The 17,246-nt window shown below is 36.0% G+C and overlaps 2 protein-coding genes across 2 annotated transcripts; one reads left to right on the top strand and one right to left on the bottom strand.

Moving 5' to 3' along the window:
- Positions 1–599: 599 nt before the first annotated feature.
- On the bottom strand, positions 600–1,481 carry LOC115996109 (secreted RxLR effector protein 161-like). The gene is made up of 2 exons (XM_031235250.1): positions 1,403–1,481; positions 600–1,222 (listed from the first exon to the last, which is right to left on the bottom strand). Exons 1-2 carry the CDS (start codon positions 1,479–1,481, stop codon positions 600–602), a joined length of 702 nt encoding a protein of 233 aa, XP_031091110.1.
- A 6,144-nt stretch (positions 1,482–7,625) lies between these two features.
- On the top strand, positions 7,626–15,680 carry LOC115996498 (putative RNA-binding protein Luc7-like 2). Its single transcript, XM_031235757.1, has 13 exons — positions 7,626–7,909; positions 9,068–9,120; positions 9,958–10,126; positions 10,201–10,264; positions 10,384–10,463; positions 10,572–10,725; positions 11,697–11,758; positions 11,930–11,992; positions 13,252–13,310; positions 13,621–13,702; positions 14,806–14,849; positions 14,966–15,199; positions 15,324–15,680. The coding sequence occupies exons 1-13, from the start codon at positions 7,763–7,765 to the stop codon at positions 15,340–15,342; spliced, it is 1,230 nt and encodes a 409-aa protein (XP_031091617.1). The 5' UTR covers positions 7,626–7,762; the 3' UTR covers positions 15,343–15,680.
- Positions 15,681–17,246: the final 1,566 nt, after the last annotated feature.

The raw sequence follows: 17,246 nt of genomic DNA, 5'->3' as shown, positions 1-17,246 counted from the left end.
GTCAGATGGAGGGTGGTGGTCGGTTGTTCGTGGATGAGGCAGGAGGTGTGCAGTGGCTGCGGAGCGGAGGTGGCGGTGCAATGTGGTGGCTGAGGTGTGTGGCCTGTGTTGTGCGCTGCTGTGAACAGTGTGTTGCTACCATTTAAACATCCCCCATTTTATACAGTGAGATGTAGGTGAGAAGCAGTTTTAGAACCTAAAATCAAGGAGAGGAAGAAACAATTCTGCAACAATGGTGTTAGATGATGCAATGGACTAGTTCTCTAAAATTAGAAAAAAAAAAGAATTAGTCAGATCAAGAAATAATAAGCAAACAAAAAAATGTGTATAAGGTAAGAGAAGAACTATACAAAAATAACGAAAAAAAAATTTTTATGATACCAAAAAAAATTTTTAAAAAAAGAAGCAGAACAAAAAATTGGTTGGAAAAAAAAAACATTAAGGTAGAGCACATTAAACAAAGAAAAAAAAAGAAAGGAAAAAGGACAGACACACAAAAAATTCGAGAGAAAAAAAAACTAAAACAAGGTTATATCAAAATAACCAAAATTTGTTTGTTTTTTTTTTGTTTTATTTTTTATTGAAGAGGTAAATGGAAATTACGATGATGTACACAAACCAAGTTTGTGTCGTAATTCTTCAAACTTGTTCCCATCAAGTGCCTTAGTAAGGATGTCTGCAATCTGATTCCCTGTAGACACATGTTCTAAACAGACAACATTATCTTCTACCAATTCTCTAATAAAATGGTGGCGAATATCAATATATTTGGTTCGAGAATGTAGCACAGGATTCTTTGTGATACTGATAGCACTAGAGTTGTTACAGTAAAGAGTAATTACCTGTTGCTCAATGCCGTAGTCCTCTAGCATTTGTTTCATCCATAATAATTGAGCACAACTACTGCCTGCAACAATATATTCTGCTTCTGCTGTTGACAAAGAAATCGAATTCTGTTTTTTGCTTAACCAGGAGACGAGATTTGACCCTAGATAGAAGCAGCCTCCAGAAGTGTTTTTCCTGTCATCGACATTTCCAGCCCAATCTGCATCTGTGAATCCGACAAGTTGGGTATTAGATTCGTTTGAGTACCAGATCCCGAACTCTATGGTGCCTTTGATGTATTTAATGATTCTCTTAACGGTAGTGAGGTGCGATTCTTTTGGATTTGACTGGTATCTTGCGCAAGCACCAACACTAAAGTTTATGTCGGGTCTACTAGCTGTTAAGTATAGTAGACTGCCAATTATACTTCTGTATAGGCTCGGGTCAACTGATTTACCTTCATCATCACGACTGAGTTTGGTGTGTGTTGGAAAAGGGGTGCGAACACTCTTGCTAGTGTCTAGACCAAAACGTTTGACTAGGTTGTTAGCATATTTGGTTTGAGAGACAAACATACCTTCTCTAGATTGTCTAATTTGTAGACCAAGAAAGTATGTTAGTTCACCGACCATGCTCATCTCAAATTCTTCTTTCATTAAGGTAACAAAATTGTTAGCATAGAATTCGGAGGTGGAGCCAAATACTATATCATCGACATAGATTTGGGCAATGAGGAGGTCAGATCCATACCTTTTAATGAATAGGGTTTTGTCAACACTTCCCCTTGAATATCCTTTCTTAATTAGGTATTATGTCAACCTTTCATACCACGCTCGGGGAGCTTGTTTCAGTCCATATAGTGCTTTTTTTCAGTTTGTACACATGATCCAGATGTTTTGGATCTTCAAATCCCTTCGATTGTGTGACATAGACTTCTTCTTTAAGATATCCATTTAAGGACGCGGTCTTGACATCCATTTGTTGTAGCTTGATCCTCATCGTGCATGCAATTGAGATTAATAGTCGTATTGATTCTAGTCGGGCAACAGGAGCAAAGGTTTCCTCAAAGTCGATGCCTACCATTTGAGTATATCCTTGAGCTACCAACCTTGCTTTGTTTCTTATGACCGTTCTATTTTCGTCAGACTTGTTTCTGAAAATCCATTTCGTGCCGATGATGTTGACATTTTCGGGTTTGGGCACTAGATCCCAGACTTGATTTCTTTCAAATTGAAGTAGTTCATCCTGCATGGCATTGATCCAACATTCATCTTTTAAAGCATCATTTATGTTTTTCGGCTCAGTCAGTGATATGTAGCACGAGTATCCTAACATTTCACGATAGCTCTTCTTTTCTTTGTCTCTGGTGCGTATTCCAGCGCTCACTTCGCCAATCACATTTTCTGTTGGATGATTCTTCTGGACTCTAGTCGAAGGTACTTTAGAGTGTTCATCTTGTTCTTGTATATCTTCTGTTTGATGATTTTTCTGGACCCTAGTTGATGGTTCTTTAGAGCATTCAGCTCGTTCTTGTGCAGTTTCTGCTGGGATTTCAGCGGTAGGAGTGGTTTGCAATAGCTCATCATCATCTTTCTTCTGCGGTGCTGAGATTTTGTCGTCAACTGTCACATTTGCTGATTCCAGGATAGTGTTTGTCCTTTTGTTGAATACACGGTATGCCTTGCTGTTTATGGAGTATCCAAGAAATATACCTTCATCGCTTTTGGCTTCGAACTTTCCTTTCGAGTCCCTGTCATTCAAAATATAACAGACACTTCCAAATATGTGAAGATATTTTAGATTTGGTGTTCTGCCTTTCCATATCTCGTAAGATGTCTTTTTAGTTCCTTTTCTTAGAAAAACTCTGTTAGTAATATGACATGCAGTGTTCATGGCTTCTGCCCAAAACCGTTGAGATAATTGTTTTGCAACTAACATGACTCTAGCCATTTCCTGTAGAGTTCTGTTTTTCCTTTCCACTACCCCATTTTGTTGAGGCGTTTTAGGAGCAGAGAACTCATGCATAATGCCTTGAGAATCACAGAACTTACTGAAGTCAATATTTTCAAATTCACGTCCATGATCACTTTTAATCCGGACAATGTGCCCTATGGAACTATCTTTTTCTATTTGAAGTCTTAGACACAGTTTAACAAAGGCACTAAAAGTGTCAAATTTTTCTCTTAAAAAATCAATCCAAGTAAATCTAGAGAAATCATCTACACAAACAAACACATACTTTTTCTTTCCAAAACTCTCAACTTGAGTGGGTCCTATTAGATCCATGTGAAGAAGTTCAAGAACTTTTGTAGTGGGGGTGTATACTAACCTTTTATGAGGAATCCTTGTTTGCTTACCACGTTGACAGGGTCCGCAGACATGTAAATCATTTTTGATGGTTAACTTAGGTATTCCTCTCACAGCTTTAGAATTCAGGAGTTTATGCATGTCTTGATAGTTTAAATGCCCAAGCTTGTAGTGCCAAATCTCACTTTCATTTGTTACAGAACTATTGCAAACATATGCAGATTTGATCATGTAACAATTATCTGAGGTTCTGACACCTTCCATGACACAGGTTTTGGAACTATATACCTTACACTTTTCTTTGGTGAATCTAACTAGCAGATCTTGATCACATAACTGACTGATACTAATTAAGTTGGCTTTTAATCCTTTTACTAAATAGACATTTTCGAGTTTAGGCATACCTTTAGAGTTCAGTGTTCATCGTCCAACTATTTCACCTCGTTCACCATCCCCAAAGGTGACATGCCCAGCGTGTTCTTCAATCACGTCTTTCAAGAAACCTTTGTTGCCTGTCATGTGCCGTGAACACCCGCTATCGAAATACCACGATGACGCCACATTCGCTGTCATTGCTATCTTAGTTGTCAGACATGTTTGTTTTGGTCGCCAGACCTTTCGCGGTTTGTATTGTTGACACCGTCTCCATCCATGTCCTTTTATATTGCACCTAAAGCAGGTTTTGTTATAATAGTAATTCACATACCTTTTGTTTCCGAGGTTTCTTCTTGATCTCTTTTCTGGCACCCATGAGGTTTTTTGATATCCTTGTCCGCCTGTGAATCCTAAACCAGCTTTGTTGTGATTCTTTCCTCTTGACTGAAGAATTTCATTTAGGTCTTTTGTACCTGTGTTCAACATTCTCACGCGTTTTTTGAAGTTATCCAGTTCTTTTTGCAGGTATTGTTCATTTGAAACCTTTGCTTCTAGATCGGTCTTAAGCTCTTTCACAGAGGTTTTTAGTTCTTCTACCGACGTTTCCAGGGTTGAGTTTTCTAGCTCTAGAGACTTAACATGCTTAGTTAAAACGAGCTTTAGCTTGCTTACCTTACACCAGTTTTCGTACAATTCTTCATATGCTTTTGCAAGGTCAACATCGTCTTCATCATCAGTTTGTATCTCTTCGACTATCTTACGTGTACTTGTTTTGGCGGGTTGCAAGTGTATTATGTCCCTCATTTCTTCACTATCATTCACAACATCGTCTGAAAGTTTGAAGAATTTCTCGTAATTTGTACGTTCTTCTACATCATCCGGGTGGAACATGTTTCCATGGAATGCAATAAAGTTTCCTGTATGTTGTTCTGATTGTTCATCATTATCAGAATCTTCAGAATCGCTCCAGGTGAGAGTGTACGACTTCCTGTCTTTGTTGTTTCCATAGTCGGCTGCAATGTGACCATATCCTCCACATTCAAAGCATTGGATTCCTTTGAGCTTGAAATCTTGATTATGACCTTTTTGTTTAAGAGGATTTCCCGTTCCACTTCCTTTCCTGGTTGTTTTCAGTCGTCCTTGTCCCTTAGTTTTCTTTAGCATCTTCTCGAATTTCTTTGACAGCATGGCCATAATCTCGTTCATTTCTGAGTCGGAGTCAGCCCTTGCAGATGCTGCAGCCCAAAAAGCAACTCCTTTGTTGTCTTTGTTTAGGTACCTATCCTCTTCCTCTGTTTCCAACTCAAAGGTCTGCAAGTTTCCCATTAGGGCATCTAGCGTCAAAGTTTTTAGGTCTGTTGATTGTTTTATAGCGACAGCTTGCATTTTGAACCTTGGGGGTAAGGACCTCAGAACTTTGCGAACCACTTTTTCTTCCTCAAAAGGTTCACCCAAGTTTTGTGCGTTGTTAACCAGGTTTTTAACCCTTGCACTAAACTCAGAAACTGTCTCAGTTTCCTCCATTCTTAGACTTTCATACTTGGTCATAAGCAACTGTAACTTTGAAACTCTGACTGGTCCTGTACCTTCGTAATGATTCATAAGTGCGTCCCAAGCGGTTTTTGCAATATCTGTGGCTGAGATCAATACAAATTGATCTGGTCCAAAAGCATTGTGAATAGCATTCATAGCCCTATTGTTGGCTGATGATCGTTTCTTTTCGTCAACTGTCTACTGGCTAAGGGGTTTTTTTCTTTCTTCATTTTCGACTGTCATCATAGGTGGAGTCCAGGCATTTTCAATGGCATTCCGACACTCTTCATCTAAGGATTTAATGAAGGCTTTCATCCTAGCCTTCCAGTAAGCATAATTGCTTACTCTTTTCAACAATGGTGGTCGTGAAATTGAGGCACCTTCTTCCATTCTGCAATAACACACTCGAGTATCCCTAGAATCTTGCTAACAAATTAAGCGACACTGCTTTGATACCAATTGAAATTATGTAATGCAGATATTCAAAATAATTTGAAACAATTTAAAGTGCCAAGATAAGTACACAGCTGAATTTGTTAACGTAGTTGGAGAACTCCTCATAATTTGCGGGGCCGCGCCCAAAACTTTTTCAGTAAAGCTCAACCCGATGGTTTTTACAATTACAAGGTTCAATGAATTACAAAACTAGGTCTACCACCTATTTAAACATTAACCTTATAAAACAACTCTATGAAAAAGTTACACGTACAGTTTGAACTAATTCTACCAATTAATCAAATTGTAACCAACCTGGATTTTAACACAGCTTGTACTGATATTACTTGGAGCTGACTTCTCCGGATTGTACACCAATCTTTTCTCGTAACTGAAGTTTCTTCGCAGCACCTTTCAGGCTATATATATTTATTCAATTGTTACTGAAACTTCGAATTGTTCATTTTGTGACGTCCTATTTATACTGCTAGATTCACAGTATTTCGAGCTTGAAAAACAGATGCATTATTCCATGATGCCATGATCTCTTCCATTTTGCTTTCTTGTTGCGCCACATGGAATCCAATCATTAATTCCATTTTTCTCTTGCTACTTTCACTCTTCACACGTACACACATTAGCATCCATTTTCCATACGTACAAGATATTAAAAGTGCATGCAATTTCCATAAGATATTTAATAGTCCATGCATTTTCCATACACACCATACGTACACGTACAAAGTATTGCATGCATGCATTTCCCATATATTGTATTCATATCATTGGTTTGTGTTTTGATAATACATGCCAATATACTAACATATGTGATTATTTGTAAAACTCAAAAGTCTGGCCGCACAATTCTTCCTCAAAAATAGAGCCAAACCTTCACTCAAACCTGCACTATCAATGTAAAACAGACTATCAAAATCAAGCTTGCCCGAAGCCTCTCGGCATGAACTCGACCCACCTTGGTTTTCATCAGAAAAAGAAATTCAGGCTTCTAATTCTACGTAAATGACTCAACGAAGGAATTTGCTTGCCTTCAGAATTATGTAAAAATTAGGTGAGATGAAATTGTAATTCTCTACCACCAAAAGCTCCGTAATGGATAAAAATCATAATCCCTTATATTAAGCAATTAAAGCATGCCACATATTGGCAAATTATACCGTGCACCACGGTGCACATAGCAATGTGCACCACATACGTAAACGACGTCGTTTTGAGCATTGTAAACTAGCAGTCTCTTTTTTTGGAAATCACGTTTCCCGTTTCGGCCGGTCTCTGTATTTATGTTAATATTCTGTGTATTTTAGGTAATCGTTTTGTGTATCCAAGCAATCACTATGTGTATTCTAGGCAACCGTCTGTGTATTCATGTTAGTAACACATGTTGTGATGTGTTTGTGCATTCGAATGTTTAGGAGGATGAGTTCTGTGTATTTTGGGTCAATATTCTGTGTATTCATGTTATTAACACAGGTTGTGATGTGTTTGTGCATTCGAATGTTAGGAGGATGAGTTTTGTGTATTTTGTGTCAATATTTTGTGTATTCTGGACAAACATTATGTGTATTTTAGGCAAACGTTTTGTGTATTCTAGATAATGATTATGTGTATTATAGATAATGAATTCCCTGAAATCATTTGCGTGCATGTCCACTAACATCAAAACGACGTCATTTTGAACCAGGGTGCACATTGCTATGTGCACTGTGGTCCACGATATAACGATTGATACATATTGAGGAGTAGAAACTGAGAGTATAAATTTTTTTAAATACTCATAATTCTTTAAAATGTTGTATTTGTTCTATTTTTTTTACAATTTAGTACTACCTCCTTCCCATTTTGGTTGTTTGATTCGTTTAACGAGATTTGACTAAAGTTATTTTTAATTAAAATGTTTTCATAATATTAAGTTTAGCATTAATATATAAAATTCATATATTTAGAAACTATATTAAAAATACTATTAGATACAAAAAATTAAATTTAAAAATAATAAAAAATTACTAAAGAAAATAAGCATGAATAAAGAATTGATTTGACAGTGAATAGTAAAATGAGACAAGTGAGTATTTGGTGTGTATTTATTTATTGATTTTTTTAAATCTTCAATGTCATTTTTGTCGTATCCAAAATTTAGGAGACTGTAGAGTTTAGGACGAAAGAGCAGCAGAATACGGAGCAGAGGAAGAAACCCTAAAGCGACGAGGTGGAGCTGTAGAACGCCACAACCGGTATTGTCTCAAATTCGGAATTACCATCGTCGACAGCCATGGATGCTATAAGGAAGCAGTTGGATGTGCTAATGGGAGCCAACCGGAATGGCGACGTCACCGAGGTGGATCGGAAATACTACGACCGCGACGTCTGCCGTCTCTTTCTCTCCGGCCTTTGCCCTCATGACCTCTTCCAACTCACTGTTCGTAACAGTCTTTCTCTTCTCCATTGCTTTAGCGTTACATTTTCTCCAATTGAATATTTGTTCTTGTTATCGACGCGTGCATATAGTAACTCGTGGTTTGCATTTCATTAAGTAAAGCTCTGCCCTGGATTTACAAGCTTTTTGATGCTTATTTTGTCTACCGACTGCTCAATCAAACACCTAATACACGTAAATTGACTAATAAAATTATGGTAAATAGGTTTATTAACGGGAGACTCTAGTTGAACATCACCTTAAATTCTTGCTAAGGTGTTCAATATTGCCAACGGTTTGGTTCATCACCTTCAATCCTGTAGTCCTCTCGTCCTTCTCCTAAACATAATTATGTTTGTGTCATTAATAATTCTGCTTTAATTTGGTTTTCCTATATGCCTTTTATTTTTTCAAACACTAGAATGAATTGAAGTTTTTGTTGTCAGGAGGAATTAAAAAAAATTACAAAAAAACTTTAGATGCCACAGAGAAGAGGAATTAGAAGTTAGAACTTAGAAGAAACTCTAATATGAAGAAGTACCTGAAGTTTAGTGGTAGCAAAGAGCCAAAGAGAGAAACTGAGGACATTCACTAATTATTTTTAATTCCCCTGAAACTGGACAAAGTTTGTATGTATTCTTTCTTTCCTACCATAGTTGAAAATCAATCTCTAGAGTCCAGAGCTTGGAATCTAGGACTGTGTGGCCTCATGGTTCAGAACTTCTGAATCCACATTTTCTTTTTTTAATGGCCAATTTGATTATTTTAGAGTATTTTTCTTTTAATTGAAATTAAACCATTTCAAAACACACTGAGAAGTGAGAAGCCCTATTTAGTGTCAACCTTACTAAGGCCTTCAAATTTTGTTTTGGCCAAACCAAGGTGGGGTTTGTTGTATCTGTTTGTAGAGGATTCATTTCTCTTAGCTTAGTGGTTGAGACTACAACAGAGCTTTCATTTGTAAATGCAACAGTACCTAGATGCTTTATTGATATACATAATTTGCTTCCACAGTCCTTGCCAACTCCTTGTCCTCCTGACCCAAACTTGTAACGTTATATTGGTTCAATGCTTTGTAGATTATATTCATTTTGTGATGATTATAAATTGTTATTTCTCTGGTGGTCTTCTTAATTTGGATTTAATCTCCCTTCTGTGCAGAAAATGGATATGGGGCCATGCCCAAAAGTGCATTCATTGCCACTGAGGAAAGAGTATCCTCATGGTCATGTTAATAGTTTAGGCATTCTTTGTTTCCCATTTAATTTCATGTGCATGTTATCTTTAACTTTCCTTTACTTGCTAAAAAGAAAGGCTTTCTTCATCACAAGTTTTAAAAACTGCTGTGTGAAGTATTTTTTATTTAATATTATATACTTGTAACTCAATGATTATTGAGTATTGATGTGTTTTTGTTCTAGCCTGAATTTAATCTCTTTTCATTGATCATACAACGAGCATTTATCTAGTTCTCTTTTCTGGTTGAAAACATTTTAGAGCTTCTGGTTTTTGGAGAAGTGATAATTCTGTATGTAAAGATGCTTGCGCATTGTGAACCTTATTTGCCTGATTAGTATTGAATTCTTATGGTCAGAATATCAGATTGCTACTTATGCAATGTTATGTGCTCCCGTCATGGGCAAGAAAACATAAGGAAAAAGGAAGAAAGAATAATAGTTGGAAAAGGAAAAGAAGAAAACACTGGGTTTGCTTGAGACCCAAAACTCCCTTAGACCCTTTTTGGGATTGAATTTATGCTTCCCTTTATTCTAAATAATACTCCCTTTTATAGGGTTGATTACAAATATTCCTAAACTAAGAGTGATTAATTATTTGGTATTTCCCAAATAATTAAACTACCTAAACTAATTCAAAAACTAAGAGTAATAAGTTAAATAGCTATTTAGTAATTTCTAAATAACTATTTAGTGGTCTCTAAATAACTATATAGTAGTTTCTTAATATCTAAAAACTATGTAATGTAATAGTAATAAAATAAGAATTCCTCAGCATGTACTCTCTCTGTTTGTTACCCTAATCACTTTCTCTAGATATGAGGAAGCAAAATCAAAAGGTCTTGATAACTATGACAGAGACTTGGAGGATGTTATTGACAGGCTGATTGTTGAGTGTGATAGGAAGATAAGTAGAGCTGTCAAACGGCTTGATGAAGAGGATGCCAAAGCTGCTATTGCCATCTCAGTGTCCGAAGTTACTCAAGTAGTGTTGCTTAAACTTGTGTTGTCTTCATCATCTGTCTCTTTTAAACTTATGAACTATTCAATTGATTGCAGTCAGCTGAAATTCTTGAGTTATCCAAGCAAATTAAGGAGAAGTTAAAAGAAGTTGATCAAAATGGTAACTTTTAAAGAGTTAACTTCTTAACTTTAAATTTTGTTCTTTATATCTCTTCTTCTATTTAGTACGATATGGCATCTTCTTTGAAAATTATTTAGGTTTCGCAATTGTTCATGCAGATCTTGAAGGCAAGACAGATCTTAAAATTCGAGCTCTTGAAGAGCTTGAAGAACTCAGAACAAAGAGAGCAGACAAACAAGTGCGATGCATATAATCAAAGATTGATTGCATACTTCAACTCTCCATGACACATGCTGTAGTTGTTTATCTAGTAAGTAGTAATTATCCTCCTGCTCTTCAATGACAGGCAATGCTGCTTTTGGATGCATTTAACAAAGATCGGGCTTCTCTACCTCAGCCACTTCAAAACCCTCCACAGCTGGAGCCCAGGCCTGCAGCTGCTACAGATCCTCGCATACAGGAGCTGATAAATGAGAAATTAAAGAAAGCTGAAGATCTTGGTAGGTGAAATATTTCATTCTCATGGTTCTACAGTGTAGACTTCCTAACTTGTATTTAAATTATAAGTGAAATCTGCTAGGATTTGCAGTTTATTGTTGTTTTTTAGGTCATGTAAACAATCACTCTAGAAACATTGCCAAGGTGAGGTTGAGTTCATCTTCCTTTGGCAAATTCATGTTCTGTGTGATGTAGGAATCTTGAGCTGTCACTTAACCATCAATGTACCTCTCTTTTTTATTTCTAAAATTTCATAATTTATGTGCTGCTTTGGGTTAGCAGTTATGTGAATGCATCAAACACTTTTTTCTCTTTTAATTTTCTGTTGTTGCAATCTTTGAGAGAATGTAAGTTTTGTGGTTGACTTGTAATTTTTGCTTCCTCTCTTCTCTATTATAAGTTTAGGACAGTTCAGTATTATTTAAGTTCTCCTGACAATAGTATTAAAATTTTCATCTTATATGTTAAGTTGTTAACAAAGGATGATTTGTAAGCTTTATCAACAATCAACCAGAATAAGCCGTCCAAGTTTCTTTTATGGCCATGACCTAATGGAGTCTATGACAGCACGGCATTTAAATATTTGTTACTGATGCAAGGGGAAAGGTTCGCTGTTACCAGGAATAGAGATGTATAATACTGAAAATTTTGTTTTACTTATCTGATTATGTTTCTATAAATACAACAAAAGTATGATGTAGATAGAGAAATTTTTGGTTGCTTAGGCTTTTGCTTTAAACCTGGCACACTTGTCCTTCTCATTATGTGACAAAAAAGCACTTTAGGGATATTTTCTTTCATCTTTTATCAGTAAGGCTGAATAGTTATTCGATAAATATGGTGAATGCCAATTTTAATCACAACTGCTATGCCTTTTAGTTCATTACTTTATTTGATAACGATATTTGTACCACCCTGTGATGTTTTAATCATCTGTGATCCAGACATTTCTTTATTTTCTGTGCTTATCCAGGTGAACAAGGGATGGTAGATGAGGCGCAGAAAGCATTGGAAGAGGCTGAAGCACTAAAGAAGGTTGCCAGTTTATTATACTTGTGATTGTTTTACTTGTTATAAAGTTTTAGTGTGTTTATCATTTCAGTCTTTGAACAAGTGTGTATGCCTTATTTTCACAGTATTAACGCTTCTTTGCTTTCCACTACCATATTTAAGTTATTAATTGTTATTGTCATTTTTTTTATTCAGCTGCCAGCACGCCAGGAACCCATCCTTGATTCCTCAAAATACACTGCTGCTGATGTGCGCATTGTAAGTGAACCATTTCATATTGTAAAGTCATGAGCATGTAGGATCGTTGAGCCTAAAAGAGGGGGAAGACCTTTAAAGAGGGGTTTAAAGATACCTAATTAATGTGTATGTTTGGAAACTTGGCCAAGATTTTCGAGTGTTTGGCTATGAACGGAAAATGAAGTGAATGAAAAATACTCATTCTGGTCAAAGAAAAAATGAACCATTTTGGTGGAAAATGTCTTCTGAGATATTTACTTGGAAGACATTTTCCGAATTTCTATCTCACGCTTAGTTCTCTCTCTCCTTCTTAATGGTGTCAAATCGGCGGGTTGGTCTTGCAATCTGTTTGGTTATTATTTGAATTGGATTGGGCTATTCCGGTTAAAATATGGGTCTGGTTGGGCTAGGCCAAACAAAAAATCTTGTCCCAACTTGCCCATACCCCAAAAGATTAAAAATCATTCAAGTTTTTTTTTTCTTTTTTTTTTTTAAAAAAAAAAAATTACATTTATCAATGGCTGATTAAAATATGTATTGGGTTGGGCCGGACCAAACAATAAAAATCTTGGTCCAGCCCACAACCCAAAAAATTAAAATAAGGAGTTTTTTTTTCTCTTAAATTTCTTTAGTTAAGAGTTATTACATTTACCAATGTCAAATTAAATATGAGTCACATTGGGTCAAGCCAAATAAAAAAAATCTTAGCATGACCTACCCACATCCCAAAAATAAGGTAAATGTTTTTTCAATTTCTTTAATTCAAAGTATTTATCAATTAATGTATTCATTTTTATTATAATAAGTTAGAAGTGAATTTATTTATTTCCATCTTTTTTGTTATAATTATTCTTAATCTTTATAACTTATAAAATTTAATTTATGATTTTATTTTAATAATAATTATTATGATCATTAAAATAATTAATAGTTTATGTTTTTAAAAATGAACCAAGCAAAAAAAAACAATTTTTTGACTTCCAGCCAAACAGAAAGACTGTTTTCTAAAAATAAAAATATTTTCTTTTTTTTTTGGAAATCAGTCTCCAGAAAACATTTCCCGTTTTTCAAACGGACCCTAAACTACTAGGATATCTATGTAGTCAAATGCAAAGGGTGGTCACTGGTGCTCTTTGAATATTTTGACAAATTATATTTGTAAAAGGCTATTGACATGGCATGTTTTTGTATTTGAATCATTTGATTTGGCATTTTGGTGTGTAATGTTTTTGAAGCATTTGAATTGACATTGAGCTGATTATTTTGATTACATTGGTCAGACTGATCAGAAGCTGCGTGTGTGTGACATTTGTGGAGCATTTTTAAGCGTTTATGACAGGTAAATATTGTCCCCGCTTTTGTTGTGTATCTTACAAGTTTACTTTTTAGTTAGAAGAAAGGGCTTTACTTCAATATTTGACATGGCCATTGTACCTCCTTATATCAACAGGCTTTGGGCCGAATTTTACGAGGATAAACTTTTGCAGCTAAATAATGTGCGTTTTTTTTTTAATCCAGTTTTTGTATATCATGCTATCATTGGGTTGAAAGTAGTGGCCATTTAGCATCTGTGTTGTTTTCCCCACCTTTTTCACCTAGACTTTAACCATAGTGACAAGCTGTTTGCTTGTTTGTTTTGGTCTACACAGTGATCGTCGTTTAGCTGATCATTTTGGGGGAAAGCTCCATTTGGGCTATATGCAAATCCGAGAGAAGTTGGCTGAACTTCAGGTAAAACAAATCTTTTACTTTTGAGATTTGTTTTCCTCTCTTTGCACTGCAACTTCTGCTATGTTATTAAACTCTCTTAAATCATTGTCTAGGATGTAAGCAGAATACAACTCCAAAACAACCCTCTCTAATATCTTTCTTGACACATGAAAATATCAGAATCTGCTTTATGAAATGAATTCATGTGACATTTTGCGTAGATTATGATATATTCTCTGTCCCTAAACTACGTAATGTGGATATTTTGATTCAGTTGCTGCTATAATGTTTCACTTTCTTCTATAGAGATTCAGTTTATAATGTTTCTCTCTGTGAGTTTTTCTATCCTCGGAGAAGAGTACTTCATTTGAAATGTTGTGTTTAGGAAAGTTTACTGTCTTTTGTGATGAAACATCTCAGGTTTGAATTAAACTAGAAAAAACATTGTACATGTTTAGCTGAGTAGCATATTGCTAATGGTTTGCATATTTGTGATAAATTTGGCTAGTGTTCAGATTTATATGCAATATTGGTCATAATGTTCTAGCACCTGAACTCCTGTGGACATTATGAAACAACAGTACATGAACTGGATAAGTGCCTTCACCTTGGCCTCCCTAACAGTGTAAAATAATTGTCATAGAAGGCAAGTAATCTTATCAGAAAATTGTCTGGGTGGGTATCTCTTTTCTAACATAGGCAACAGCCACCAAAACCAGAACATGACATGATTCTTTTAAGTGGGCATATAAAAGGAGACCAGTCAGGTATTGTTGTGCCAGTGATGTTTTTGTTACACACATTATTTTACAGATGATTTTAGTGCTTCATGATATATGCAAACCATATTAGCATTTTTTGGGTGCAATTTGATATGCTGAGCAGAGTGGTTAAAAGTGCCACTTGCCCTGGCATTTTAAGTGCTGAAGTAATTAAGTGAGCTTTTGTTAAATTTTCTTAAAATCTGCTGTAAATCCTTACAGAAAGGCTGAATGCACAGTTAAATATCCATATTGGTGGCTGGAAATACCTAAAAATGGGTTTTGGTGTTCCCCCTGCATTATTAAACTGCAACCTGGCAGCAATCCATATTTTTCAATTGTATTTTCTTGATGAATTGGCAGGAAGAGAGGAACAATAAACGGAAATCTTGTGAAGAAGAGAGGAGGTAAGTCACTTTAAAAATATATAAATAAATAGGTGGAGTTTTGTTTTTTGTTTTTCTTTTTTTGTTTTTTCCTTGAGTATTTGAATGAACGTTTTACTTCAATTTCTGTCATGTAGATCTAGAGAACGAAGGAGCCGAGATCCCAAAAGGGAATCAAGTAGGGATCGAGGTGATAGCCGTGAAAGAGGGAGGGATTATGATCGTAAAAGCAAAGATCGTGATAGGTACAGTGACCGAGATCGCGGCTATGATAGAGAGAGGGAGCGTTCTCGTAGCTATGATTCTAGGAGGAGTCACCGTGGATCACGATCTCGATCCAGAGAACGCTCAAGGGATTATGATCGCCACAGGTTTGTTTTCTTTTGGCTACTCTGCAGATCTGTTTAATTTATGTTATGTTATGTAACTTGTCCTGATTGTGATAATAGTATAAAACTATAAATGACATCTAATATCTGCTGTCATGTTTTCCAGGCGTTATGATCGCTACTAGGTCAAGACTGCAGTGATTTTGGTGGGCCTATAATTAGGTGCACAACTGTTGTTGCATCTGCAGCTGAAAATTCGGAAACTGACTATTGTCAGTCGATGCTTTTTTTNTTTTTTTTTTTTTTTTTTGGGTAATAGCCGGCGGCATTTTGCATCTTATGATTGTTTGGTGGTGATACCGTATTTGTACTAGTTGCCAAATTTAGTATAAATAATCTTATGGATTTTTGTAGGTAATGTTTCAACTTTGTACTTTCACATTGTGAGCAAAAATGATACTCCGTATAAAACAATTTCCAAAATATGGGGGCCAAGGACAATGGGTGCACCCACCTGTCATCACTAGCAGGCTTCCTTCTACGAAGTTCTACGTTAACTTAACTTTTTAACTAAAAATAAAGTTCTCATTTGTCTGTGCAAGGTGATTATTCAAATTGTTGAATAATGTATTTTTGAAATAATTTTCACTAGTATATTAAAAATCATTTTAACGTTACACAAATGCCATTATACTTTAAATCAACCTATATTTAGAATTTAAAAGATAATGATATTTCTGTAATTAAATAAAGTTTAAATGCATAAAAAATATAAATTTATTCTAAATTATGTGTACTTATGTAAAGTTAGGTGTAGTTATGTAAAATTAGGGGACAGCGTCACAGAGTTCGTCTTTGGGTGCCTTAACACTTGCTCGTTGCGGGCTGGTCTAAATGATACTCCGTACTAATGTGGTGCTAATACCACAAAAATAAGTTCCGGAGGGTGTTGGAGACCTTTGTCCAATTGCCTTATGCAATGTCTTGTACGAAATCATGGCTAAAGTGCTTACGAATTAAATGAAGGATATGTTAGGGCTAGTAGTCTCTGAGAATCAAAGTGCCTTTGTTCATAATCGTTTAAAACGTAGAAAACTGAGTGGAGTTGGGTATGCAACGCTGAAACTAGATATGTTGAAGGCATATGATCTGGTTGAATGACAATTTTTGGAGGGTATGCTTGCTAAGTTGGGTTTTGCCCTTGATGGTTTGATCTTTTGATGAATTGTGTTAAAATGGTTCGATATGAAATTTTGGTTAACGGAGAGAGTTCCAGGCATATTATTTCCTCTCGTGGTCTACAATAAGGAGACTCTCTTTCCTCGTATTTATTCATTCTTTGTGAGGAGGGTCTTAGTACACCGTTATATGATGCTGAGTTGAATGGGAAAATCCATGGTTGTAAGGTGGCATGTTCTGCCCCTTCAGTCTCTCACCTATTTTTCGCCGACGACAGTTTGTTATTCTTCCGGGCAAGTGAGGACGAGGTCGCGACTGTTAAGCGATGCTTAGAGCTGTATGAAAAAGCGTCTAGGCAGATGGTTAGTCTTAACAAGTTTTGTATCGTTTTCAGTCGCAATACGCTAGATGCTGTTTGTGCTAACGTGGGATCCTTACTTGGCGTGAACAGAGCTGTGGACTTTGGCCAGTACTTGGGTCTCCCTTCATGTATTAGACAAAATAAAACTGTGGTCTTCAACTGCATTGAGGAACACATATGTCACTGGCTCTCAGGTTGGAATAAGAACGCACTATCTAAAGCCGAAAATAAGGTCCTTCTCAAAAGTGTTGCCCAAGCTATGGTTACCTACACGATGAGTGTCTATAACCTCCCTAAATCTTTCTATGATTGAATTGAGAAGTTAATGAATGCTTATTGGTGGCGCAATGGTGGTGCTCATTACCAGGGAATTCACTAGGCGAGTTGGACTAGATTAGCTATTGCTAAGTCATGTGGGGAAATGGGTTTCAAAGATCTCCGTTTTTTCAATAAAGCTCTCTTGGGCAAACAAGGTTGGAGAATATTGCAGCGTCCGGATCCGTTAGTTTCTCACATTTTTAATGCCAAATATTTCCCTGCTACTGATTT

Source organism: Ipomoea triloba, chromosome 11 (genome assembly GCF_003576645.1).
Source record: "Ipomoea triloba cultivar NCNSP0323 chromosome 11, ASM357664v1".
NCBI lineage: Eukaryota > Viridiplantae > Streptophyta > Magnoliopsida > Solanales > Convolvulaceae > Ipomoea > Ipomoea triloba.
This window is presented reverse-complemented; position numbering and strand designations above follow the sequence as displayed.